This window comes from Lasiosphaeria miniovina (assembly GCF_030549165.1).
Source record: "Lasiosphaeria miniovina strain SMH2392-1A chromosome Unknown B0T26scaffold_6, whole genome shotgun sequence".
NCBI classification, from domain to species: domain Eukaryota; kingdom Fungi; phylum Ascomycota; class Sordariomycetes; order Sordariales; family Lasiosphaeriaceae; genus Lasiosphaeria; species Lasiosphaeria miniovina.
This window is the reverse complement of record NW_026848225.1, coordinates 1,702,561-1,724,181: the sequence shown is the minus strand read 5'-3', so window position 1 is coordinate 1,724,181 and position 21,621 is coordinate 1,702,561. Positions and strand designations below refer to the sequence as shown.

The window sequence follows — 21,621 nt, the reverse complement described above, 5'->3', positions numbered from 1 at the left end:
TGCACAAATGTGTCCCAACTCGGTCCACCCGACTTCCACCTCCCCTGCGGGTCGATGATATACTGAGGGGAACGGTTGTTGCAGCTCTCCTTCCCACACTCGCGTTTCTCGCTGACGAAGTGGTGGTCACAGTCTCTATACCCTATAAGCCGTTGCCTGCACATCTTGGACTTCTAGAGAGGCCGATGATTTCGGATGAATATCGATCGCCAGGGGCTTTTCGCGTTTTGGGACGGCGTCAACGAGTTTAGTTTCTGATACGTTAGAGTGTGAACGAAATGGACTTTGCGTGTCTGTTTGCTATTTGCGGTTGATGCTTGATAGAAAAGGATGGATGGACTGGGAGCTCAGGGGAAACTCGGCCGTATTTATGCTTTTTCTTTTCCTTCCCAGTTGACTCGTCGTACTCAAGTCAGGTTGACGAGTAATAGAGGTAGTCACGATTGATGATGTGTTATTGTGCTATAGCGGGGATAGTCGGTAGCTGTACTTCATGAATGTGAGCAACTACGCCCGAGTCGAGAAGACGGTCATCTAGTCGACTCACTGGACAGAGACTGATTTACATTAGCAACTTGTGTGAGTAGATATGTATATTTCTCTTGAAATCATCACCCTCAGAACGAATGACAAGGGAGGCGCCGGAAGGGTAGCTTAGCTGGTGGCCCAACATATGTGTCTGTAGTACTCAAGTTGCGGGACTGTCAAGGATGTGCGACATCGATGACTGGATACTATTACAAGAAAGTCCCGAGAGGTGCCGTGGCCGTGAACACAGACCTGAGGGTGGAACCTTGAATCGAGCGATGACATATTGTACGGAATATAATACAGCACTAGTATTTGAGAGTTGTATTCAGTATATAAGGAGTGTATATATAGGAGTGTACATCCATGTGTGTATTAGCAGGAAAGTGCAACAAAGCAACTCGGGCTTGCTATGGCCCCAGTGACAAAGTCTCCAGTACTTCCCAAAAGCAATCCAATCGCTGTAATGACAGCAGACTCATGAACAACTAGCGATTACGAATCAATCTGAGTCCGACCGTCTCCTCTCTCGTCATTATTTCCTACAGAACGGTGCTTGTCAGTCTTCTTGCTTATCGCTTTCATTTTCATGAGGAAACAAACCTAGCCGCTGACAAAAAAGGGCTGTACAGCCCAACCAAGGCACTTGACCACACTCGCTCTCCCACAGCCACGCGCCCCGAAGCCGTTAACAAGCTCGACGCCGCGGTCATTTGCCAGCTGGTGTGCTCCGCTTCTTTCGATACGGATCATTTGACCGACCGGTGGGGTTGGGGTCATAGGTGCGCATCTTACAGTCCCTGCAGACATCCTGAACCGGCTTGTCCTCGTGGTTGCCGCCGGCGCCGTAGCACGTCAGTCCGAAGTCGGTGCAGTTGTCAAACTTTGCGAAGCATCGGTGGCCGCAGGTGAAGAGGTAGTCGATCTGGAGACACATGTTGCGAGGCCAAGCCGGAACGTGGGACGCCGGTGACAGGCTCAAGACAACAACAACAACAACAACAACAACAACAACAACAACAACAAAAACAACAAGAGACCAAAATCTCGTCTGGTTGGAGCCTGGAGACAAGCGCCTGCTCTTTGATCAGGACGGCGAGATGCTATGGCGTGATGTTGCGGTCTCTCAGGATTGTCCCCTGTCTTGGTCGCTGCTTCCTTCCTTCCTTCTTCTCTTCCTTGCTTCCTCCTCCTCTTCTCGTCTCTCCTATCGCCGACTCTTTCGTCCCTGTAGGATGAGGGGCTCAAATAACAAACTGATGGCAGGGCCGTGCCGTGCCGTGCCAAACAAGACAGTGAGTGGCGAGGTTTGGGAAACAGTTTCAATGACCACACGAGAACAGGCTGTCTAGTAACAGCAAAGGTTCATCGGCGTCAATAACCCGTTGGTCAAGACATGAAGGCGACAGGTGTCGTCCAACTGGGTTCAGCTTGCACCCAGGTCTGGAGACGTGCGGTGTTTAAAGTCAAAGGTATCAAGTCGATATTGGAATATCTGGGATGTGTGAGATGCGCGGGGAACAACACGAGACAGAGGGTAGAAAAGGGGTGGGGGTCTGTTATGAAGGAAGTACAAAGAATGTACGACATATATAATAATAGCCTTGACGGTTCTCCCCCCCCCTTTTTCAATTATTTAGCGCCGCGGCTGGGATAACCCAGATTCCAATTGAACCCCAGACTACGGACAAAACAGTTATAGCAGCTGACAACGGTGCATATTTTGATACGGTGCAGGATTGACCCGTAAAAATGATGTCTCATATTTCCCTCGGCCTGCTGTACACCTTCCCAAGTGGTTAGGGTTAGGGCACCTCGGAGGCCCTCGACCAGTCACGGCCAACATTAAGGGCCGAGATAGGAGCAGAATGGGGGTGGGTAGGTACGAGTACTGGATACGGAGGTGCTGTGCTTCTGCTTTCACTCAGGTGCAGGCTTGGGCAAGCACGAGGACGCCACCTTCCCGTGTCGTTGACGCAGCCTTGCCAATTGACAGGGCAAGCGGGGCCAAAACGACTGACGTCTTGCAAATAGAATGGATGCAGGTTGCGTGCCGTACATACCCTCTGGACCCCGGCTTGCCTCACTTGCAAAGACGGGACCGTTGTCTCGGCGTGGCCGAGTGCAAGTCGGAGCCACTCAACGGTTAACGAGACGCACGCCGCCATCCCGTGGTAGTAGTCTCGACAAGTTAATCCATCAAATTCGAGATGGAAGCGAGTAAGGTAATTCTCGGGCCCCCGCATCCATCTGGACCCCAACACCAGGAAAATCGCGGGTGTGGGGGTGTCTGGATTATGGTGGGGAATCGCTAAAGCGGCCTGGACTGGACCCCGGATTGACAACGAGCTTCGGGCTATATTTCCTGTCTCGCCTTTCTTTTTTTACAGCAGAACCCATGTTAACGTGAGGTAAAGGCCAGTCCAGGCGGGACCTAACCGCTGAGACCTTTGTCTTTCGAGGATCTTCAGGTCTGAGTTGCAGACTCTTTCGTATGTCAGGTAATTCAGCTAGGCCCATCCCCGTGATGTGGCAAGTGGCCTTGGAGAATTTTGCCCCATCTCAGGTGCCGTCATTTTAGATACCTCCTGTCAAAGACTGTCGGCACCACAGGTCGAGTATCCGTGCAACGGGACGGAGCAGATATGGAATATTGAGCCTGGCCGTCGTACTCGTTCCGAGGTGGGGAATGCCGTCGCTGTCTAATTCCGGTAGGTAGAAGGGTTCAAAAACCGGCTTCCTGCGTTGTCGTCGGCCTCAATGCAGGATGTCTCATGAGCGAGGTGGCACATACATGGCACATGTACGCCATTGCTTTGACCCCCCTCCCCTCAAAGTCATGGGTGCAAAGGTTTAGATGCGTAGCTTCAATTGGAAAGAATGGGAGTGATGCCTAAAACTCGAGGAAATCAAGTGATACAGGAAAAGACAAGACAAAGCCAGACAAGCAGCTGGAGGCCGCAAAGTTCCAGTCGAGGTCAGGACTGTGCCGAGAATAACGGGACGCAAAGCGGAAACAGACGAGAGGCCGCACCAACATCGAGTAGGTGGGTGAGGCGAACCTTCCATCCCCCCCTTCACTCCAATTGCGTTACACCACGTTGAAGGTGGTGCCCGGCCACCTGACTGAACCCCAGCAGCAGCCGCCCGGTGGCACGACAGCGCCGGGACGGGGGCCCTTTGTTCCCCGCACCAATCTATGAAGTGTAGAGGGGCGGAGGAAGGCGCTAGGGAGCGCCCGCTGCGTCGGGTCGCGACCTCCTCCAAGTGAGGCGGATGGGGGTCACAAGCGTCCTCATGTCGCACAGTATCTAGAACACATACAAGAATACAGCCATATTAAGACAGAATTACGTGCGACAGCTTGCGCAACAGTCGTACCCGGATTCTTACGAGCGCCTGTCGTACAACTCGAAGTCCAAATACCCTACCACCTAGGTAAGGAAGACTTAGGCGGAATATAGGTACTGTAATTCATCTTAGCGTGTATGGGTGTGAGCCATTTCGCTCTGGTGATAGATCTAACAGTGGAGGTCGCTCCCTGAGTACAAAATAAAACATATACTTGAGTAAGGTACGTAAAAATAAAATGCATTCCTTACCTCTGGAGCATCATCAACCCCTTCTAACTGGCCAGGAGACAAAAAACAGATAAGACTTATCTCAAGAAACGCCAAGACAGGGCAAGAATTTCCCTCTGGACTAATATCAACAACTGAGACAAGTGTCGCAGGTCCCTGCAGCAGTCTCCCGGATCGGTAGTTGATATTGTTCCTTACCTCCTGACGCGGGAAGCTGCATATCACTGGACGCACACAATACCAGACGGGAACTTACAGTGCCGCCAGACAGCCAAAGGCTCCAAATAGAAGAGACGGGCGCAAACGCTACGGCAGTTAGCTACTTTACCTCTGGTGTCTAGGCGGGCGAAGGAGACGCATTCTGGGTTAAAGTGGTCTGACCAAGCGCCGGAGGTCCAGCATGATGCATCAATGTCCTAGAACGCCTCATATGACCTGGAATAAGTGACACATTGTTACTGGAAAGAGGCTTGGGTAACATCAAGTGTCGAGTTGGATCTTGCACTATGCAGACATGAAATTAATGTACATGATTTACATCTCAGGAGGCGACGGGTATAGCTCAGACATCTGTAAGTTTACAAACTCACACACGTCGGATAGCGCCCGATAACCTTTCCACCGGAGCCCTCTTCAGAAGCTTCCTTTGCACCAACGCCATAGTACTCCTTGGAATACGCAGACGCTGGCCGACAATCAAAGCGCCCGTCAACAGAGCGAGGGCTCCAGCCTGGTGGGCTGCTGCTAAAGGAACGGGAACAATATAGATGAGAGTGCTGATGCCGAGCGCCACCTGCAAAGATGCGAGATGCACCAGGCCGTTGACGCCCTTGCGCACGTCTTTAGGAATCGCAACCTTTACCCGGCCCGTCCGACTGTAGGCGAAAAGCGCCAGCACGGCTGTGAGGGTTGTCGTTGCCAGGATACGGTGGTCGAGCTGGACCAGGGAGGGATTCTCGAGCAGGTTGCGCCACCAGAGATCCGAACCGTCTTCTTTACGGCAGTAGAACTTATCCCACAACTCAGAAGTTGGGGGGACGATGCCGTTACCCATACTGAAAACGTCATTGTAGATGAGTCCTGCATCAAGGCCGGCGACCAGGGCGCCAGAGAGGACAGTGGTGAAGATGAGCGCCGTGAGGGCCACAACAGAACCGCGGAGCACCCTCAGGGCGGGCGACTGTAGCGCCTTGAACGCCGAGGATGCGGCTTCAGGGTTGCGCAGTGCGCGATGGGTCCGAAAGATGCTGAGACCAGCTAGCAGCATCCACGAGTAGCAGACAAAGGCGGTGGCAAGGTGCGCGGCCAACCGATACTGGCTGACACGAGGGTGTGAACCTGGGGCAAAGAGGTCATCCTTCAGCCCTGACTTGACCATCCACCATCCGATGAAGCCCTGGAACCCAATGAGGCCCGAAATGCCCACCAGGGTGGCAGCCATCCGAGGCGTCACCCGGCGCCTAGCGATGAAGTACACGGTTGGCAGCACAAAGGACATGCCAATGACGCGCCCCCAGAGACGGTGTGTCCACTCCATGTAGTATATCTTCTTGAATTCGGAGAGGTCCATGTGCGGGTTGATGAGCTTAAACTCGGGGGAGGCCCGGTACTTTTCGAATTCGGACTCCCACTGGGCCTGGGAGAGCGGCGGTAGAGAACCAGTTACTGGCCTCCATTCTGTAATGCTCAGGCTGCAAGACTGCCACTTAGTTCTCGCTCGATGCATTGGAAAATATCCATCTGTACTACCAGGTCACATACCCGGACTCTGTCAACCGCGTCAGCCCACCGAAAACGACGATGCCAAAGACGCTGACAGCGCTGCCGAGGAGCCAGTAGCCGACTTTTTTGTCGGTCGTCTCGGGAAAGAATGGAGCCTTCGGTGGCTTCGCATTGGCCTTCAAGGCATTTTGGGCCAGGAGCTTGTCGCCCAGTAAGCTCATGGGGGACTGCGACTCGGCTGTGGTGAAGGTTCGGCAAGCTTTCTGGAGCTTGGCTAGCTTGGACAACGGTGAGGGAGACGCGAGCGCCAGCTGCCGCTGAAGACTCTGGCCGCTGCGGGCAAAACAAGGCGATAGCTGGGCAGCAGCCCTGCGAAGCCCAGTTTGAAAGAGGGCCATCGCGATAGGTTTGGCCAAGCAGCGAAGTTGGCAGCTCAGAGTAGAGAGTTCAGGGGAGAAAAAGTCAGCCCACCCTTTATTGCTGCTTTAGCGGTTCGTGCCTACCGCGATTACTACCCAACTCCCCTAACCCTTGCGCTTCGCACGTTAATCCAATTGCATGGCGAATGATTCGCTAGCAATCTGCCCCACTTACCTTTAGCGATCCCGAGTCGAACCATTTCAACTTTCGTCAACCTTCAACTATTTTGAACTTTTTGACATTTTATAAGTAAAGACAGATAGTCTTGAAATAAAAAAGTTGTCGAAGAAATCTCTCAGATAATAGCCGTTTTGTTTTCCCAGCTCTCCCCTATAATCTTTCTTCTGGTACACATCGTGAAGTCCTCGATTTTCGTTACCCATCGACTTGTATCATTTGAGGCCGAACTACAGTACAACCTAAGGTGGGCAGGGTACTTAAGGTAATCAACAAACCAGCCAGGGCTGGATTGCATCCTTCCCCGCCTAAGAACCTCTCCCGTTTTAGTGGCTAGTCCGGCCAGTCTCGACCATCTTCCACTCCCACCTCTTTTCGTGTACCGGAATCCCCTCCAATTGCAAAGCCTTACCGGAATGAAAGTCTCCCATCCTAGATGCCCCCCTTGCCAACATTCCATGTAGCTATCTCGACCGTCCTCGAGCGTTCTGTTCTTTACTGTCAGACAGGTCAAGGTGGAGGAGACTGTTCCGAGTTGGCCATGGCCTGCTCCATCGCCGGTTTCCTAAAGAGCAGAACATCCTTGATACTTCTCTTGGCCTTCGCCTGCTTCTTCAAGTACAAGGGCTTGTGCTCTTCGTGGGGATCATGCGCGTGCTCATAGTCGATGTGCACGAAAGCTCTCTCGACCTCGCTCAGTCCCTCGAGCTTTCTCTGCAGGTCTTGTCCTATGTCATGCGTTGTTCGCAACGGAAGATCCTCGTCCATGACAATGTCAATCTCGACATAAAAGTTCTGTCCGGCGTGGTACGCTCGGCACTGTTTCACCCGGGTTAGTCAAATTACGATGGAATCACGGCTGGTGTTCCACTTACTGTATCAACCTTGTTGATTCTGTCGTCGTGCGTCATGGCCATGTATATGAGCTTGGAGATGAACTCCTTGGGCGCCGACTTTCCCACCAAAAGCCAGACGTGCTCAAAGGCATTTGTCACCCAAGAGAACAGGATCAGGAGCGCGATGAAGATGGCTCCGATCGGATCGAGATACCAGACGAACCGGTCTCCCACAATCGACATGGCGAGGCCAAAGATGTTGACGACGATGTCGTTGCGGTGGTCGATAAAGAAGATCTGGACTGCTGGGAACCTGCGATAAATGAAGCAGTATATCATCATACTAGTCTTGGCGAGGACTAAGGTGAAAAAAAGTCAGCGGCACCGACAGGGATGGGTAGAGGGTGGACACGAATGCTCACTGGCAATGCCGACGAAAACAAGCGGTATGATTTGGAGCGCCTCTCCGTCATGGCTTTCTCCGCCTGCTAGACTCCGGACAGACTCAATCTTTAATGTAGTAACCGCGGTAAGCATCAAGAAAGGGCTACGGATGAGGCTGACTATCAACTTACCAGGAGCTGAATGGCAACTGTTGTCATCAAGGCACAGAATAGGATGATTCCCAAAGTCTCAATCCGAGTACGGCCCTGCAGAGAGCCCATCAATATCATGCTCGACAAGCCACAGTGGCTGGGGTTCGGGGCACTCACGACAGGATACTTGTACACGCTCGGCCTGGCCGCAAGCCGTGATGTGACAAGCATCACAAACGACGATACCAGATCCATCTGGATATCGGGTCTATGTCAGCTCTGGGTTGCCTCCTTGACGTGTGGGCCACTTACGAATGCGTCTGCTGCCGTTGCAAAGAGCTAGCTTCCCGGTTAGTAGTACTCCGAGAAGATAGTTCAAGAGGGCAACAAACCGACAGAGATCCGGTGGCGATGGCTGCGTACATCTGGATGACGAATAGGCACAGGTTGACCACAAAGGACATGTTGACGGCGAACTTAATTCGCGGCGCGTACCGGGCATCGTCTATCACGGCATTGGCCTCTTCGTCATCGGCGCCAAGGAACTTGTCAATGAGCTCATTCTGCCTCGAGTAGTACTTTTTGAGTTTTCTCTTGTTTCCTGCCGGATGATCGATCTTCATCTGTTTCTTGCTGACATTTTCTCGACGGTGGCGTCCGATGTTCAACGGGTCTTGGGTTTCGATTGCCGAAGACGATGTGTCCTGCCTAGCTGGTGCCCGTGGGGCAGCGTTCGGTCTGGCGTCTGCCGTTTGGCTTCCGTCGCTGTCATGACCTGGCTCGAGATGGTTGTTCTCTTCTTGTCCTGTCGCGACCAGCGTGACTGGGGAATCCGGGGTATCTGTCACGGCCGTCAGTCAATCAGCAACGCATATACATGTTTGGAACCGATCAAGTGGCTGAACGAGCGAGAGACCCGCGATGTTCCAGAGCCGGAATGGAGCATGGCCGGCCACCAGGACCCATATCCTGGATTAGGTACTTACCTATCGAAAGAGCAGTGTCTGGGGAAGTTTGACTGGCCATCGGGACGGGCCACTAGCTTGTGCGAAGAACGAATTACAAGCAACTACACAACATCCACAAGAGGCTGGAGCAAGGTTTGGGCAAGAAATGTCGGACGATCCAATCCAGCGAGCATCTATAGTATTATACTGTCCTCTGGGCTATGTCTAGGCAGGGGTAGGAGGTATCGTTTACCTAGTGCACCGGCACCCCGTCGTATCAACTAACTCTGCCTGCAGTAGACATAGGAAGGGGGAGAGTCTGTCACGCATCTAGAGCCATCACGGACCTCATGTACAAACACGGTCACACGCTATCTGTGCTCCGGCCCTTTAAACTGCATGTCTCGCCTATATTCACCTAACCCCTAACGAAGCACAACCTCAATGGAAAGTGAGTGGACGGGGCGCCGGCAGCTGGTAGAGGTGGATCTAATACACTCAACCCGCTTTGTGACACGAGGGTAGATGGTGCATCGGCGCTTGCCTGGTAGACCTCTTGGCGCGGTGCCGAGTCCCGAGCAAAGTTCCGAAGCGGCACTGTCGTGGAATGTTCTACGCATGGCGAGCTTGCTGTGACGGCGTCGCCGTTGATGGGTAGTCCAAGCACTTTCCTGGTCGACATTGCCCCGCCGTTGGCTACGGGGGAAGTGTTTCGACGAGGCGGGACATAAAGAAGCCGCGAACATACTGTGCGGCACCATCTTGTACGATCCGCCTTCAGCCAGGACCCGCGGTTACACACTGATGGGGCAGGCGCTCTAGGACACAAGGAGAGCCTTGCGCGCCAAGCCGGCTCTTGGTCGACGGTGTATTTCCAAGGGCCTCTTCAACACTAGCCTTCCCTCCCTCAGTGTCGTTGACACGGCAGGTTAGTTGTCAAACGTGCGCCAAGAGTCTGAGCCAACTTGGCGAAGCACCAAGACCCAAAGAGCCAGGGACTCCCCTGCTTCCCCGCTTGATCTTGCCTCGTCCGCGAGGCTTCAGAATGGGAAAGCCTAACCGGACGGCATCTGCAATGCAACCTGATCGAAATCATGTGGCAAGAGGCGTGGGAATTTTCCTCTCAGGTTGGTGACATATTTGCTATTTTCAAGCTCTAGCTCATATCTCTTTGACGCCAGGGTCCGCAATTGATTCCGAAACTTGACCACCGTGGGCGGATACCCACGGGTTAACCAGTCGACCCGCACACGGTGCCGTCCCGTGGAGAAAGGGTGTCACGATCGGGACCGGGCCCAAAATGCCCGAGCTGCAGCCGGCAGTTGATCCCGGTTCGCTGCTCCAGAAACCTAGGCTTGTTTCAACACTGACAAATCCGCCGGCCATTTTCTCTTGGCCGTTGTTTTGCCCCCCGCGAAATGGTCCCATCCCATGCCGTCGATCGCGGAACTCGGAGACTTGTTTATGTGATGGAGAAGAAGCCATTTATCTTCCGACTCCAAGGCAGTCCCAGGGACGACCCCTGAAGACAACGTCCGTCTTTCGTCACAGTGGATACAATGCGATTGATTTTGAGTTTCTCCCAAGCCCCGTTGTAGCCATTTTAGGGCCGGCCGCTAGGAAAGCGGCGTTCAGCCTCTTGCGGGCCTACTGAGTTTTGTAGGTGAAAGGCATAGATACGGTTGGTAGTTCAGGTTGTTTTTGATGAAGCTGTCGCCAAGGTCATGAACCCAGAAGAGGAAACACAGGAGGAAATCCGGCTTGGCCGGCTCGCCGGATTCGTCGATACAGCCAAGTGACGGCCCTGTCAGCTTGGCGCCATGCCTCCAACGATCACATAGTTGGAAGTAACGTAGAGACTCCGGCTGCATCCAAGTTGTTGATCAACACCAATATATGTCCATCCTCAAAGGATAAGACTCTTGGCGGGTGAATGAGGCTTGGCTAACCAGTCTCTGGGCTCCGTGACCTCGTTCTCCCTGGGGGGATTCTGGCGGCGAGTACAGGATTGCCCTGGCTCCCCGAGCACACGACTCGCGGCACCTCTTGCCCAGCGCGACTCATCGATCATCAGCCATGGCATCATGCGTGTTACAAAGACAAACGACCTCCTTGGGTCGGAAAGATTTTCCTCAGGTTCTCGGTTCTGAGGCGTTGAGTAGTTCTGTTCTGTTCTCTTGTAGTTGCTGTCCTCTGGAAGGACTTGGTGTTAAGTCTGCTTCTTAATTCGTGTCTTAGCCCTCGCTTTTCATCGCCCCTTTCTTCCAATCCTTCCCCTTTTCGGTTTTCTTTTCTTCTCTTATTTTTCTTTCCGGCCTAGGGATTGACGCCCTTTGCTCGATTTTACCCCTTTCCTTTGGAGGAGCCGCCGGGCGGCTCCGCACTTAGCACATTCACTCACTTGTCTTCTACAACGTCTCTCTCCAGGCGAGACGGGACTGAATCAACAATAGTTCTGGGCCTCAGGCCTCCAAGGGGAGAAACCGCGTTGGAATGGCTTCTATGGGTGACGCAAAACCGCTTTGCGGAGGAGGCGACGGCGAGGAAATCGGCGAATATGATCTTGGCATCCACGTCTTGGGACTGTGTGAGTTCGCTCATAAGCCGGAATCTCCCTCGAGATACATGGCGACGTGTTTACTTGACTGACAAGTGTCCCCCTTTTTTTTTTTAGTTTTGGTCTTGATATTTTCAATCTTTGGTGCCGGCTTCCCCGTCGTCGCGAAGAAGGTTAAATGGATCAAGGTGCCGACCAGAGTGTTCTTTATTTGCAAACACTTCGGCACGGGCGTCCTAATCGCTACCGCTTTCGTGCATGTAAGAGAAACTCGGCTCCTAATAGAAAATCAGGGGAGAATATGAAGAGCTGACGCGAAAGAGAAAAACAGCTCCTCCCCACAGCTTTTGGAAATCTCATGGATCCGTGCCTCCCGGACCTGTTCACCAAGCAGTATCCAGCAATGCCTGGAGTTATTATGATGGGTTCGATGTTTTGTCTCTTTGTCGTTGAGATGTGGTTGAACGGAAAGACAGGTGGCCATTCCCACGGCGGACCCATGGGATTTGAGGGTCATACCCACCCAGCAGGAGGACAGGCTCCTCTTGCTGGCGCAGGAAACATGGACGCGCGCCCGCAGAGACCCCCCCGATACTCCAGTGACATCGACTTTGAGATTGAAGACATGGAGTACGAGAAAAAGGTAGCGCAGATGAATTACGACGAAAAAAGGACATACCGGAATGAGGATCCGTTTGCTGACGCCAATGAAACCGCTCTCAAGTCTGAGATGCCACCGTGGTTCGTGGTCTTTTACGAGCAATACGTCCGCCAGCGCCTCCAGCTGGTGAAGATGATCAAGGAAGCTGCCCCGCCGCAGCAGCCGCAGAACACCATGGAAGCCCAACGCCAATCCATCGTCGCCCAGGCGCCGCCGGCCTTCAATTCGCCCTACATTGACGTTGAGACGGGCCAGGCGGTCGACCCCCTGGTCTTCAAGAAGATGTCGATGAACATCACCCTACTCGAGGGAGGCATCCTGTTCCACTCCGTCTTCGTGGGCATGACCATCAGCATCACCATCGACGGCTTCATCATCCTACTCGTCGCCATCCTGTTCCACCAAATGTTCGAGGGCCTGGGTCTCGGCTCCCGCATCGCCGCCGTCCCGTACCCCCGCGGCAGCATTCGCCCGTGGGTCTTGGTGGTGGCTTTCGGTACCACGGCCCCCATCGGACAGGCCATCGGGCTTTTGGCCAAGAACTCGTACGACCCAAACAGCGCCTTTGGGCTGATCATTGTCGGCGTCTTCAATGCCATGTGAGTTGCTGGCTTTTTCTCATTTACTCTATCTGTATATCTTAGAGGCTGATTTATGACCAATTAGCTCGTCTGGTCTCCTTCTCTATGCCGCCCTCGTCGATCTGTTGGCCGAGGACTTCCTTTCCGAGGAAGCACAGCGGACTTTGAAGAAAAACGACAAGGTCTTGGCATTCAGCTTTGTCCTACTAGGAGGTATGTGATATTCGACTGCGATGCAGGGTTGGGAAACATGTTTCAAAATTTCAGAAGCGGCTGACATTTATCTCTCTCTTATTTCAGCCGCCGCCATGTCGGTCGTCGGCGCCTTTGCATAATGGGCTTGCTCGCAATGCGGAGAGCGACAAAAACGCAAAAGAAGAGCCAAACGCCGCCCGGCTCGGACCGGGACCTGGTCTCTACCGGCATGACGCCGGAATTCTCTTGCGGGAAAACGTTCTGTATCGCTGGTATAACACGCCAAACAACGCGAAGCGTTATCGACTAATGGAAAGAAGAAAAAACGGTAATAGAAGGGAGGAGGGATGAAAAGGAGTTAGAGCAAGGTATTGATCGCAGCAAGCCCCTCCTCGACGGCCATAGCAGCGGGGCTCTCCAGCCCATTTAATGGCCACAGCAACAGGTTTGCCAAATGATTATACAAGTCTTGTAATAGCTGCATTTGTGCTTTATATTTCTATAGGGGGCGAGAAGAAGGGCGAGGACAGGTTCCTCTTTTTTTGCCACTACTCGGGCTGACGAGGGAGGCGAAAGAGGGGATCAATAAGACAATTCAGTGTCCTCTAGCTCTTGTTACATTTTTGGGGGCTTCATTTTGTCAGCGGAATCTGCATTACACAGCCTTATGTTATAGACACGACAGCTGCAGGACCTTTTAAGGGGTTATACAACAAAGGTTGAAATAACCTTCAAATGGAGCACACAGGAAAAAGGACGCGGCAACGCGAGAAACGGAATTATGTCTCCGATAGCCAGAAATAAACCAAGGCTCACGAGAATTCTCCGCCCGTCTCTTCCGTGTTTACTTAAACCTCGAAACTCAAAACATTTTTTGTTTACGAGACGGCAAGCCGCCTTAAGCCAGGATGAGGGTTGGGGGAAGGAAAGTGGTTACATACAGTACCTATGATCCATTCTTGCCAACCTTCTAGAAAATATAGCAGCCTGGTGAATGGATCCAAGATGCTGTGTGTGGCGCTGGTGTGATGCATCGGCTTGTCGATCCTGCAGGCTGAATGGTAAGGTGAAGGATGAAGACTGAAGACTCGAGAGCAATACCCGCCCACCTTACTTCCCGAGGTTGCACGCGTAGCCTTGCCCTTTTAGTTCTTCCTGCCAAGGACTAAACGAAGAATGCATCAAGCTGAGAGAGGCGATCAGACAAGGTTGGAGGTGTAGGGGTCTCGCTCTTCTCTTGGCTTGTATGACATACGACCAGTTAATGGGGTTGTTTTATGATGCTTACCTACCTAACTAAGGTATGTTGCCTTGCGTGTCGAAACATGCTATGGACCGGGGATTTCCGGATAAATACCACCTCTCCTTGCCCCCACGCCGCAGATGCAGGACTGAGAGACGGATCAAGTTCAGAGAGTTACAACTGAAGTTGAGTGTGTGGCATTCTTTGTGATGGCGTGCATCTGAACTCGAAACGGTGACCATGATACGTTCTTTCCATCTCCTGGTTTCTGTGGCTGATCAAGATAAGGGCGCAATCTGAGGTGGTGGGCTGTTGCCTGCCTGGGAAAATGGCGCATTTTGACGCACCATATGGATACTTCGAGGGAAGGAACGGCTCAGACACGCAACCACAAGTTGAAAATCAGCTTCCGAAGCACGGCAAGTGCGAGCATGACCAAGTCTTCAGTCAAATAACGACAGCTCACAACCTCGCCATCAAGTCTTGCTTGCCTCTGGCCTCCAGGCAAGACAGCAAAGTTGAAAGCCAGCGCCGAAAAGCGGCCATTTAGGTATAGCTAGGTGGCTGGAAAAGATTCAAGCACTGGATTGTCTGTAGACGATGGGTCATATCGCTGCAATGTATGACTCCGTCAGTCCACTGCCCCCAGCATCTCAGTCCTCACTCTCGACCCTCCAATTGCTAGCCGCCGGCGATTTGGGGGAGCACAGCATCCTATTCGCTTCCAAACTGTCGGGTCCGGTTACCAGCGAATCACGACGTCTGGCCTCGCAACTGAAGTGACTATCCGTAGCTATTCCGGGCCGGAGGAACAAGCAATTAGTGCAGACGACGGCCCGTGTAGCTTTGAATCCTTGGTTGCAACCAAACACGCTCCAAAAGGCACGGAAGGGCGAGGCTGGCCACATATGATAATCCGCGGGAGTCGCCCGCAGCCAACACGACTCCAGGCATCGCTCCATTGGAGGGATCCAGGTGAATACGCGTACAGCATGCACAGTCGCGTACAGCATGCACAGTCGAGTACAGCATGCACAGTCGAGTACAGCATGCACAGTCGAGTACAGCATGCACAGTCGACCCGCTTCCGTCTCGCACACGCTAGGTGACCGGCTGCACGAGAGCGGACCCCGATGACCCCCCGAGGTCCTCTCCTAGGGCCCGCAACCAGCGGGTGGGCAGTGTTGCCATCTCCCCCTCCTGCCCGAAGCGCGTGGCTCAGTTGCCTGTTACGATCCGGACATGATTTCCAACCCAAACAATGAAGATTGGCGAGGGGGAAGGATGCGAGACGAGGCGCAAATCTTTGTCTTGACCACCACCTACATACCGTGCCTCCATGATACGACGAGAGCGCACATTATCATGCACTATGAAGCCCGCTGAGGCATCTGTAGGCTCATCTTGTCAAGGCATGCCACGTTTTGGGTCATGATGGCCCTCCCTGGTTCTTCAAGTCCCATACCTGATCTTGTTTGGACCTTCGTCCGGATAAGGGAGCTGTGTTTCTCCCAAATCCAGTCATCGCCGGCTCCCTGAGCAGACCAAATAAGTATCGTCCATGCGTTTTGTCGCTTCGCTAGGCAGCTCTCCCATGTCGCCCCAGATGCCTCACATCCCGAACCCCTCAAACATTTACTCGATGCCAGACTACATGTGCTGGCTCTGCCAGAGAGAAGTCCAGAAATCAAGCGATGACAGCAGGCCCAGCCACAGGCTCTCGCTCTGCAGAGTCATCGGATTTTCCCAAGACACCATTAGCAGCAACAACTGGGCAACCATATCCGGGATCGGATTTCGACTGCCCTCTGAGGGCATTCCCGGTCACAATATCGATCCTACCTTTGCTGTGCCGAGTAGATCTGATTTATCGGTCGAGGATGTTGGCATCGCCAGAGAGGACATCGACATCATGTCCAGCCCCGTATATATCCACTCGCAACACAAATGGAATTTCCGTGTGCACGCAGACTGCTGGGAAATAATCGAGCCGAGAGTCGAGGATGTGGTTGCCTGCGCAACGACCTGGTGCAAAGCGCTGGCATCTCTGAACTGGAACTTTAACCCCTTTGTGGCTGGCCAGAGTCGAAGCCGATACGATCTCCCCCAACTCCTTCTTCCGTCGGCACAGGTGTACGAAAAGCACAACCCTAGACAAAGCCTGCAGAAGCTACAGACGATCGAGAAACTTGCAGTCGAGCTCGGATTCAGTCAGCCGCCCCTTTCCCGCAAGGCTATGCCGCTGTCTCAGTTGGGCCTCAACCCGCAAAGCCACGAGTCTCTCGCATTCGCTCGTGAAAGGGACGACATATTCTCAGATCTCCCCGAGGAGATAATTCAGACTATCATCGGCTTCACAAGGACGATAGACCTGGTCAACCTGCGTCTAGCTTCGCGAGCCGTGGCTTATACATCTAGACTGGTGGCTCTGCCCAACAGCTTCTGGCTCAGTCGGTTTATGCCTCCATTCGAACTTGGCTTTGCCCTTCCAGAGAAAGTCTTAGCGGAACAAGATTGGCGAGCCTTATATTTCCAGATCAGGAGGGCTCTAGATCATCCTAGCCCAGCGAACCGCGAAGTCGACGCCGAAATGGCATGCCTCGCTAAGCGGAGGCACTGGTGGAATCGACTGACCGAGGTTATTTCCTTTCACTCGCTCTGGGGCTCTGGTGTCGCTCTAGCCGGAGACTTCTTTACACGGCCTATCCCATTTGCCTCCGGTACACAACAAGACATGGGGCGAGAATCGAATCCCCAGGCCTCGCACCCGATCAGAAACGCCACTGCAACGATGGTCCGAGAAGATGGCACAGAGCGCGTCTGCTCGACTGTCTGTCTACAGTTACCACTAGCGTCGTCAACAATGACCGGCGTTGGGGTGTCCGTTATCAATTTGGGAGGGCGGAGGTGTGTTTCTGGGCTTCGTATCTTTTACGGCAGCTCTACGACACCCGAGAGCCTCGGCTACGTTCTGAATGATCTCGAGGCGGTTGTTGCGCTAGAGCCTGGCGAGTCGTTCATTGGCTTCAACGTCCGTCTGAGCGCGGATTGCATCCTCGCTCTGAGGGTAGTGTTTCGGAGCCCATCGGGGGCTCTTCGCATGTCAGGCTGGCTCGGAGACACTACCGACGACCTTGGCCAGTCGACACGGCCACCCCCTCCTGTGGAGACGCTGGCGTTGCGGAGGAGGTGTTTAGGCAACTCACCGTGCATCCTCGCAGCAAGTTTTGATGTAAGCTTTCTTTCACATTCGTTCTACTATATCTTAGTTGCAATTATTGTGAATTGTGTTCTAGCACTAACGCCTTTGCTCTATCTTAGTCTTTTAGGATGCTTGCCGTCGGGGTATTCGAGGTCCAGTCCGAGGCGGACGAAAACCATAGTACCATGACGGAGGCTAGGGCCGAAAGGGTTTTGCCTACTCTTTCCTAAAGCCCTCAAATCCCCAATGTGAATAAAAGAGATTCCATTGGTGGGCTCACGTTGACAACTAAAGAAGTTCAAAGCTTTGTAGGATTTCCGGACTGAGGAATGTTGGTCGAGAACAAAGAAGCGGCGCCCGAGAGCGGGCATTCCAAACACTTGGATGGTATTTAGCGATTTGACTCGAGACTTCCTGAACATCCTGTTCAACTCTTCCCCAATTCTTCTCCTGTGACGGCCAATAATCTCCAGTCAGACATTGTTTTCTTGCACCGTATCCAAAGACGACCGCCAGCCTCGACCATGCCCTTGACCAAGAGAGTGCAGAGGCCCGAAATACCGAGCCCTAGATACTATGTTTACAAACAGCTTGCGGATGGACTCGCCCTTGTGCGGCGAATTAGTGATGGCGAGAGCTTCATAGCGCACACATTCGAAACTCCCCGGAATAGAGACGTGCCACTCACCACAGCACAACAACTGGTCCAGCGCGGAGCCGGCGTCGCAGCAGCCAACGTCCTCAACCACGAGAACCTGGTGAGCATAAACACAGAGGTGATTAACTACCCGCTGCAGGGCCTCGGCGGGAGCTACGACCAACCCAAGCGCATTCTCATGTGGGACTGGTGCGACGGCGGCACGCTCGAGGCTCTGTTCAAAAACCCGCCGCTGCGCCCAACGGACGGCGGTTTCCTGCCCGAGGGCCTCATATGGGAGGTGGCACTGGGCATGCTGCGCGCACTGCAGTGGCTGCACGAGGGCATCCGCGACGTCTACGGCGTTGGCCCCGGCCTCGCTTTCCGCGGCGGCCGCTGCATCCGCCTGAGGAGCACGACGACCCCCGAAGCCGACTGGCTGCCCATCCTGCACCGCGACATCCGGCCCGAGAACATCTTCCTCCAGCAGCCCAAGGGCATCGAGTCGTACGGCGCCGTCAAGCTCGGCAACTTTTCCAACGCGTACGTCTCGGGCTCGACCGGCGGCGCCGCGCCCGTCGTGGCTATGGAGAAAGACAGCACTTCAACCGTCCGGCTGGCGCAGGTGCGTGCGCGCCGCGCGCGGTGGGCTACTGAAGGACAGGTCTTGCCCCAGGTGAGTGTGTGTCTGGTGATCTCTTTTTCCATCTAGCAACAACGTGGGATAGACAGAGCAAGATAGTCGGACGAACCACCCAGTCCCAGAAACAGTCACGTTGACGACTCTCCCGTTTACAGAACGAGCGACCGTACACGATTGGCACTGAGCTGTATGCCCTCGGCGCGATCCTGTACCACATGATGCGGGGCAAGGCGCTGCCGGCGGCCGAGGAGTGCGTGCTGTGCGGGTGCAACCACGTCATCGACCCGGCGGCGGCAACGAATCGGCCGCGGTGCCCGCACACGTGTCTCGAGGACGTCGACATTGACCAGGTATTCGAGCCGCTCCGGCAGCAGCAGCAGCAGCGGCCCGTCGGCAGTGACGACGTCGACAGCGAGTATGGAGGAACTGGAGGAGGAGGGCGCTACTCGGCCGGCCTCTGCAACCTCCTGCACCTCCTACTGTGCCTCAACCGCAGCGGCGACGTGCACGCTAGCCACGTCCTCGACTCGTTTTGGTCCGACTACGCGTGGTGGGCCGATAATACTGCTGATGGCCGCCTCCATCGCGACCTGTTTGACGACATCTGGTTTAGGAAGCAGAATGCCCGCCGCCACAGGGCCGAGCAGCTAGAGGCGGCCAGGGAGACGCTGACGGTGGAAGAGAAGCCATCTGTTTGGTAGATTAAAGGGGGTGGAGTAGGGGCTGTGTGTAATGGTGTGTGGTGAATAGGGGCTTTTTTTCTCCCTTTTATCCCGGTCGAGTTTTACTGTCGTACGTACAGGTTTACCTTTGTTCAAGTTTTACCTATCAAATTGTTTCTATTGAGTTGAAGTGTCGAGTCCTTGTTTGGATTGGATAAGAAGTTGATGTGCAATTCGTTTGGCGGAGACGGCGACGTGTTAGTCGGTATTGAAGTTTGGCAAGCTGGCAAGCTGGCAAGCAAGAAATTGTGCTTAGATAAAAAGTTTGGGAACTTCGAAACGGCACTCCGTATTTGTACTGAATTGGATATAAGTGTCAATTTACCAAAAGGAGGTGGTAATTTCGATACCGGATGAAAAGAATACCTTGGAAGCTTCCCCCATCAGTTCCCGCAGTTATCGATAAGCCGCCAAAGCTCAGGTCGTCCCAGCCCCGCAGTTCCAACCGTCAACCCGGAGCCTCTCCGTCTCGAGCTCCTTGCAAAGGCCACCCTCCACCGTCATCATCAGCCACCCAAAGTCTAATCTGCATGTACAATACGGCAGCCTCGCCGACAGCAGTTCCTGCGCTGCGCGCATGCGCGTCTAAATCCCGCGGGCGCCTAGCACAAACAGGCCACTCGTTTTTTTTGTAACTCTTTAAAATACTCAAGCCACCGCTACATACCTCCACTACCCAAGTGCATGCAGACGACTAACGGGCGACGTTGGAAACAACTCCACCCATACATTCACCCATCCATCCATCCTCCGCAGAGCCAGCCAAGCAACTAAGCAAGCACCTACCTACGGTCGATCATGGCGTCGTCGTCAACTTCGCGCGTCATGCCGCCTCCGCCGCCGCTGCTCCTGACGAAGCGGGTGACGGCGTTCCTGCGCGCCAACCTGTCGGCGCACATCCGCGCGGCGGCCCTCACGACGCCGGCCGGCAACCTGCTCGCACATGCCAGCAACCTGCCCGCCAGCGCCCTGCGCCGCCAGTGCGCCGTGGCAGCCTCCCTGTGGGCCCTGCACGCGCCCGCCATCGCCGCCCGCAGCAGCAGCAGCACCACGCTCAACAGCACCGCCAGCACGTTCGGCGACGCTGTCGAGTCCGCGCTGCCCCTGCCGCCGCCGCCGCACCCGCACCCGCCGCTTTCCCCTTCGTCGTTTTCGACCGACGGCTTCCACACCCCAAGAGGAGGCAGCGCAAGCAGCAGCAGAGGCGGGGGAGGCGGAGGGGGAGCAGCCCCGGCGGTGACGGTGCAGCTCGACAGCGGCGCCGTGTTCGTGATACGGCGCCTGCGTTGCGGGATGCTGTTCATCTGCATGGGCGGCCCCATTGGGCCCGAGAGCGCCCGCAGCAGCAGCAAGAGCCAAGGCGCGAACAGTAGCGGGAGTGCAGGCACATCAACTACGGCGGCAGCGGCAGCAATTACAGAAATAGCAACGGCAGCAGAAGGTGGCGGCGCAGGCGACAGCGAGACTACTGATGGCGCCGCGGCAGCCCACAGTCAGAGCCACAGCGCTTTAGCGACGCCAGCATTACCACCCGCGCCAGCAACCGCAGTGCCATCAGCAACAGTGCCTGAGACATCTCCACGGCCGGGGCCTACTTCGGACGGGGAGATAGAGAACGGGCCGGGCGGCTCTGGAACACCACCGACGGCAGCGGGAGGCGCCTCGGCAGCAACGACCGCAGGCGCGGGGAACCTATCATCATCATCATCATCAGCAGCAGCAAGCGGCGGCGGAGGTGCGCTGTCACCGGCCAACGTGCTGGCGATGCGGCGGCAGGTGGGCGAGCTGGGGCGGTGGTTGGACGCGCGGCTGGGCACGCTGTACGTGCCCGAAGAAGGCATCGGCATTGTCCCCGGCGGCGGGGGTTTCGGGGGCGAGAAGCATAATTCTTTTATTTACTAATACTTTTCATTTTTCATTGTCAATTGGTTTTGTTCGCCTGTCTGGGGGGCCGGGGCGGAATGGAAAAGTGAAAAAAAAAATCTTCACATATGCTCATATATGCGCGCTGTACTTACTACCCACACCGAACACATACACACACGCACACCCAACTCATGTACGTAGGGCCTAGTATATACCTCCTTGTCTGTGTGTACTGTCTGTCCGTGTTTGTAGATATATGTCTCTGCTGTATTTTCATGCCAAGACGGGCAGACAGATGAAAGGCACACCTTCTCGCTGGCTAGATTTGGCTCGCCATGGCATGGTGCTAGCCACTTCCATCCAGCACCTAGCGAAGGGACCGAAGACAGGCAAAGAAGGGGCGACAGGAAAGCATGATCACATAAGTCATTGAATTAAAAAATAAAACAAGTAACCAGATAGGCCCCGAACTTGATTATGCTTTCCCACCTAGACCTAGGTATATACGTATACGGCACTGAACTGACCGGAAACCGGAAGAGCAATGAGACGCCCCGCCTGTTTGCA

The 21,621-nt window shown here is 54.3% G+C and overlaps 8 protein-coding genes across 8 annotated transcripts; 4 read left to right on the top strand and 4 right to left on the bottom strand.

The window, feature by feature from the left end:
• Positions 1-834: 834 nt before the first annotated feature.
• Positions 835-1,534, bottom strand: B0T26DRAFT_721756 (uncharacterized protein). Its single transcript, XM_060442561.1, has one exon. It carries the CDS (start codon positions 1,463-1,465, stop codon positions 1,238-1,240), a length of 228 nt encoding a protein of 75 aa, XP_060292794.1. The 5' UTR covers positions 1,466-1,534; the 3' UTR covers positions 835-1,237.
• A 3,161-nt stretch (positions 1,535-4,695) lies between these two features.
• B0T26DRAFT_754684 (cytochrome oxidase assembly protein-domain-containing protein) lies at positions 4,696-6,229 on the bottom strand (the record flags this gene model as incomplete). Its single annotated transcript, XM_060445854.1, has 2 exons — positions 4,696-5,800; positions 5,871-6,229. 2 exons carry the CDS (start codon positions 6,227-6,229, stop codon positions 4,696-4,698), a joined length of 1,464 nt encoding a protein of 487 aa, XP_060292793.1.
• Positions 6,230-6,938: 709 nt separating this feature from the next.
• Positions 6,939-8,826, bottom strand: B0T26DRAFT_742909 (uncharacterized protein; the record flags this gene model as incomplete). Its single annotated transcript, XM_060444185.1, has 7 exons — positions 6,939-7,247; positions 7,304-7,623; positions 7,687-7,752; positions 7,953-8,055; positions 8,113-8,139; positions 8,193-8,545; positions 8,787-8,826. 7 exons carry the CDS (start codon positions 8,824-8,826, stop codon positions 6,939-6,941), a joined length of 1,218 nt encoding a protein of 405 aa, XP_060292792.1.
• Positions 8,827-10,959: 2,133 nt separating this feature from the next.
• B0T26DRAFT_407738 (Zinc/iron permease) lies at positions 10,960-13,202 on the top strand. The gene is made up of 5 exons (XM_060434854.1): positions 10,960-11,334; positions 11,422-11,564; positions 11,636-12,564; positions 12,632-12,759; positions 12,847-13,202. The coding sequence occupies exons 1-5, from the start codon at positions 11,241-11,243 to the stop codon at positions 12,879-12,881; spliced, it is 1,329 nt and encodes a 442-aa protein (XP_060292791.1). The 5' UTR covers positions 10,960-11,240; the 3' UTR covers positions 12,882-13,202.
• Positions 13,203-14,586: 1,384 nt separating this feature from the next.
• B0T26DRAFT_407741 (uncharacterized protein) lies at positions 14,587-15,300 on the bottom strand. The gene has a single exon (XM_060434855.1). The coding sequence runs from the start codon at positions 15,052-15,054 to the stop codon at positions 14,638-14,640; it is 417 nt and encodes a 138-aa protein (XP_060292790.1). The 5' UTR covers positions 15,055-15,300; the 3' UTR covers positions 14,587-14,637.
• Positions 15,301-17,563, top strand: B0T26DRAFT_407667 (uncharacterized protein). Its single transcript, XM_060434853.1, has 2 exons — positions 15,301-17,216; positions 17,306-17,563. The coding sequence occupies exons 1-2, from the start codon at positions 15,546-15,548 to the stop codon at positions 17,414-17,416; spliced, it is 1,782 nt and encodes a 593-aa protein (XP_060292789.1). The 5' UTR covers positions 15,301-15,545; the 3' UTR covers positions 17,417-17,563.
• Positions 17,564-17,752: 189 nt separating this feature from the next.
• Positions 17,753-19,131, top strand: B0T26DRAFT_611431 (uncharacterized protein; the record flags this gene model as incomplete). The annotated part of the gene is made up of 3 exons (XM_060435904.1): positions 17,753-18,499; positions 18,622-18,862; positions 18,905-19,131. Coding segments are annotated over 3 exons (1,215 nt in total), but the record flags the coding sequence as incomplete, so codon positions are not given.
• Positions 19,132-19,986: 855 nt separating this feature from the next.
• On the top strand, positions 19,987-21,090 carry B0T26DRAFT_754679 (uncharacterized protein; the record flags this gene model as incomplete). Its single annotated transcript, XM_060445853.1, has 1 exon — positions 19,987-21,090. The coding sequence occupies one exon, from the start codon at positions 19,987-19,989 to the stop codon at positions 21,088-21,090; it is 1,104 nt and encodes a 367-aa protein (XP_060292787.1).
• Positions 21,091-21,621: the final 531 nt, after the last annotated feature.

Coding starts and splice junctions, on each gene's coding strand:
- B0T26DRAFT_721756 (XM_060442561.1), bottom strand. CDS start 1,465: ATGTGTCTCCAGATCGACTACCTCTTCACCTGCGGCCACCGATGCTTC.
- B0T26DRAFT_407738 (XM_060434854.1), top strand. CDS start 11,241: ATGGCTTCTATGGGTGACGCAAAACCGCTTTGCGGAGGAGGCGACGGC. Junction 12,565..12,631: donor GTCGGCGTCTTCAATGCCAT/GTGAGTTGCTGG, acceptor ATGACCAATTAG/CTCGTCTGGTCTCCTTCTCT. Junction 12,760..12,846: donor CAGCTTTGTCCTACTAGGAG/GTATGTGATATT, acceptor CTCTTATTTCAG/CCGCCGCCATGTCGGTCGTC.
- B0T26DRAFT_407741 (XM_060434855.1), bottom strand. CDS start 15,054: ATGCTGTACTCGACTGTGCATGCTGTACTCGACTGTGCATGCTGTACT.
- B0T26DRAFT_407667 (XM_060434853.1), top strand. CDS start 15,546: ATGCGTTTTGTCGCTTCGCTAGGCAGCTCTCCCATGTCGCCCCAGATG. Junction 17,217..17,305: donor TCCTCGCAGCAAGTTTTGAT/GTAAGCTTTCTT, acceptor GCTCTATCTTAG/TCTTTTAGGATGCTTGCCGT.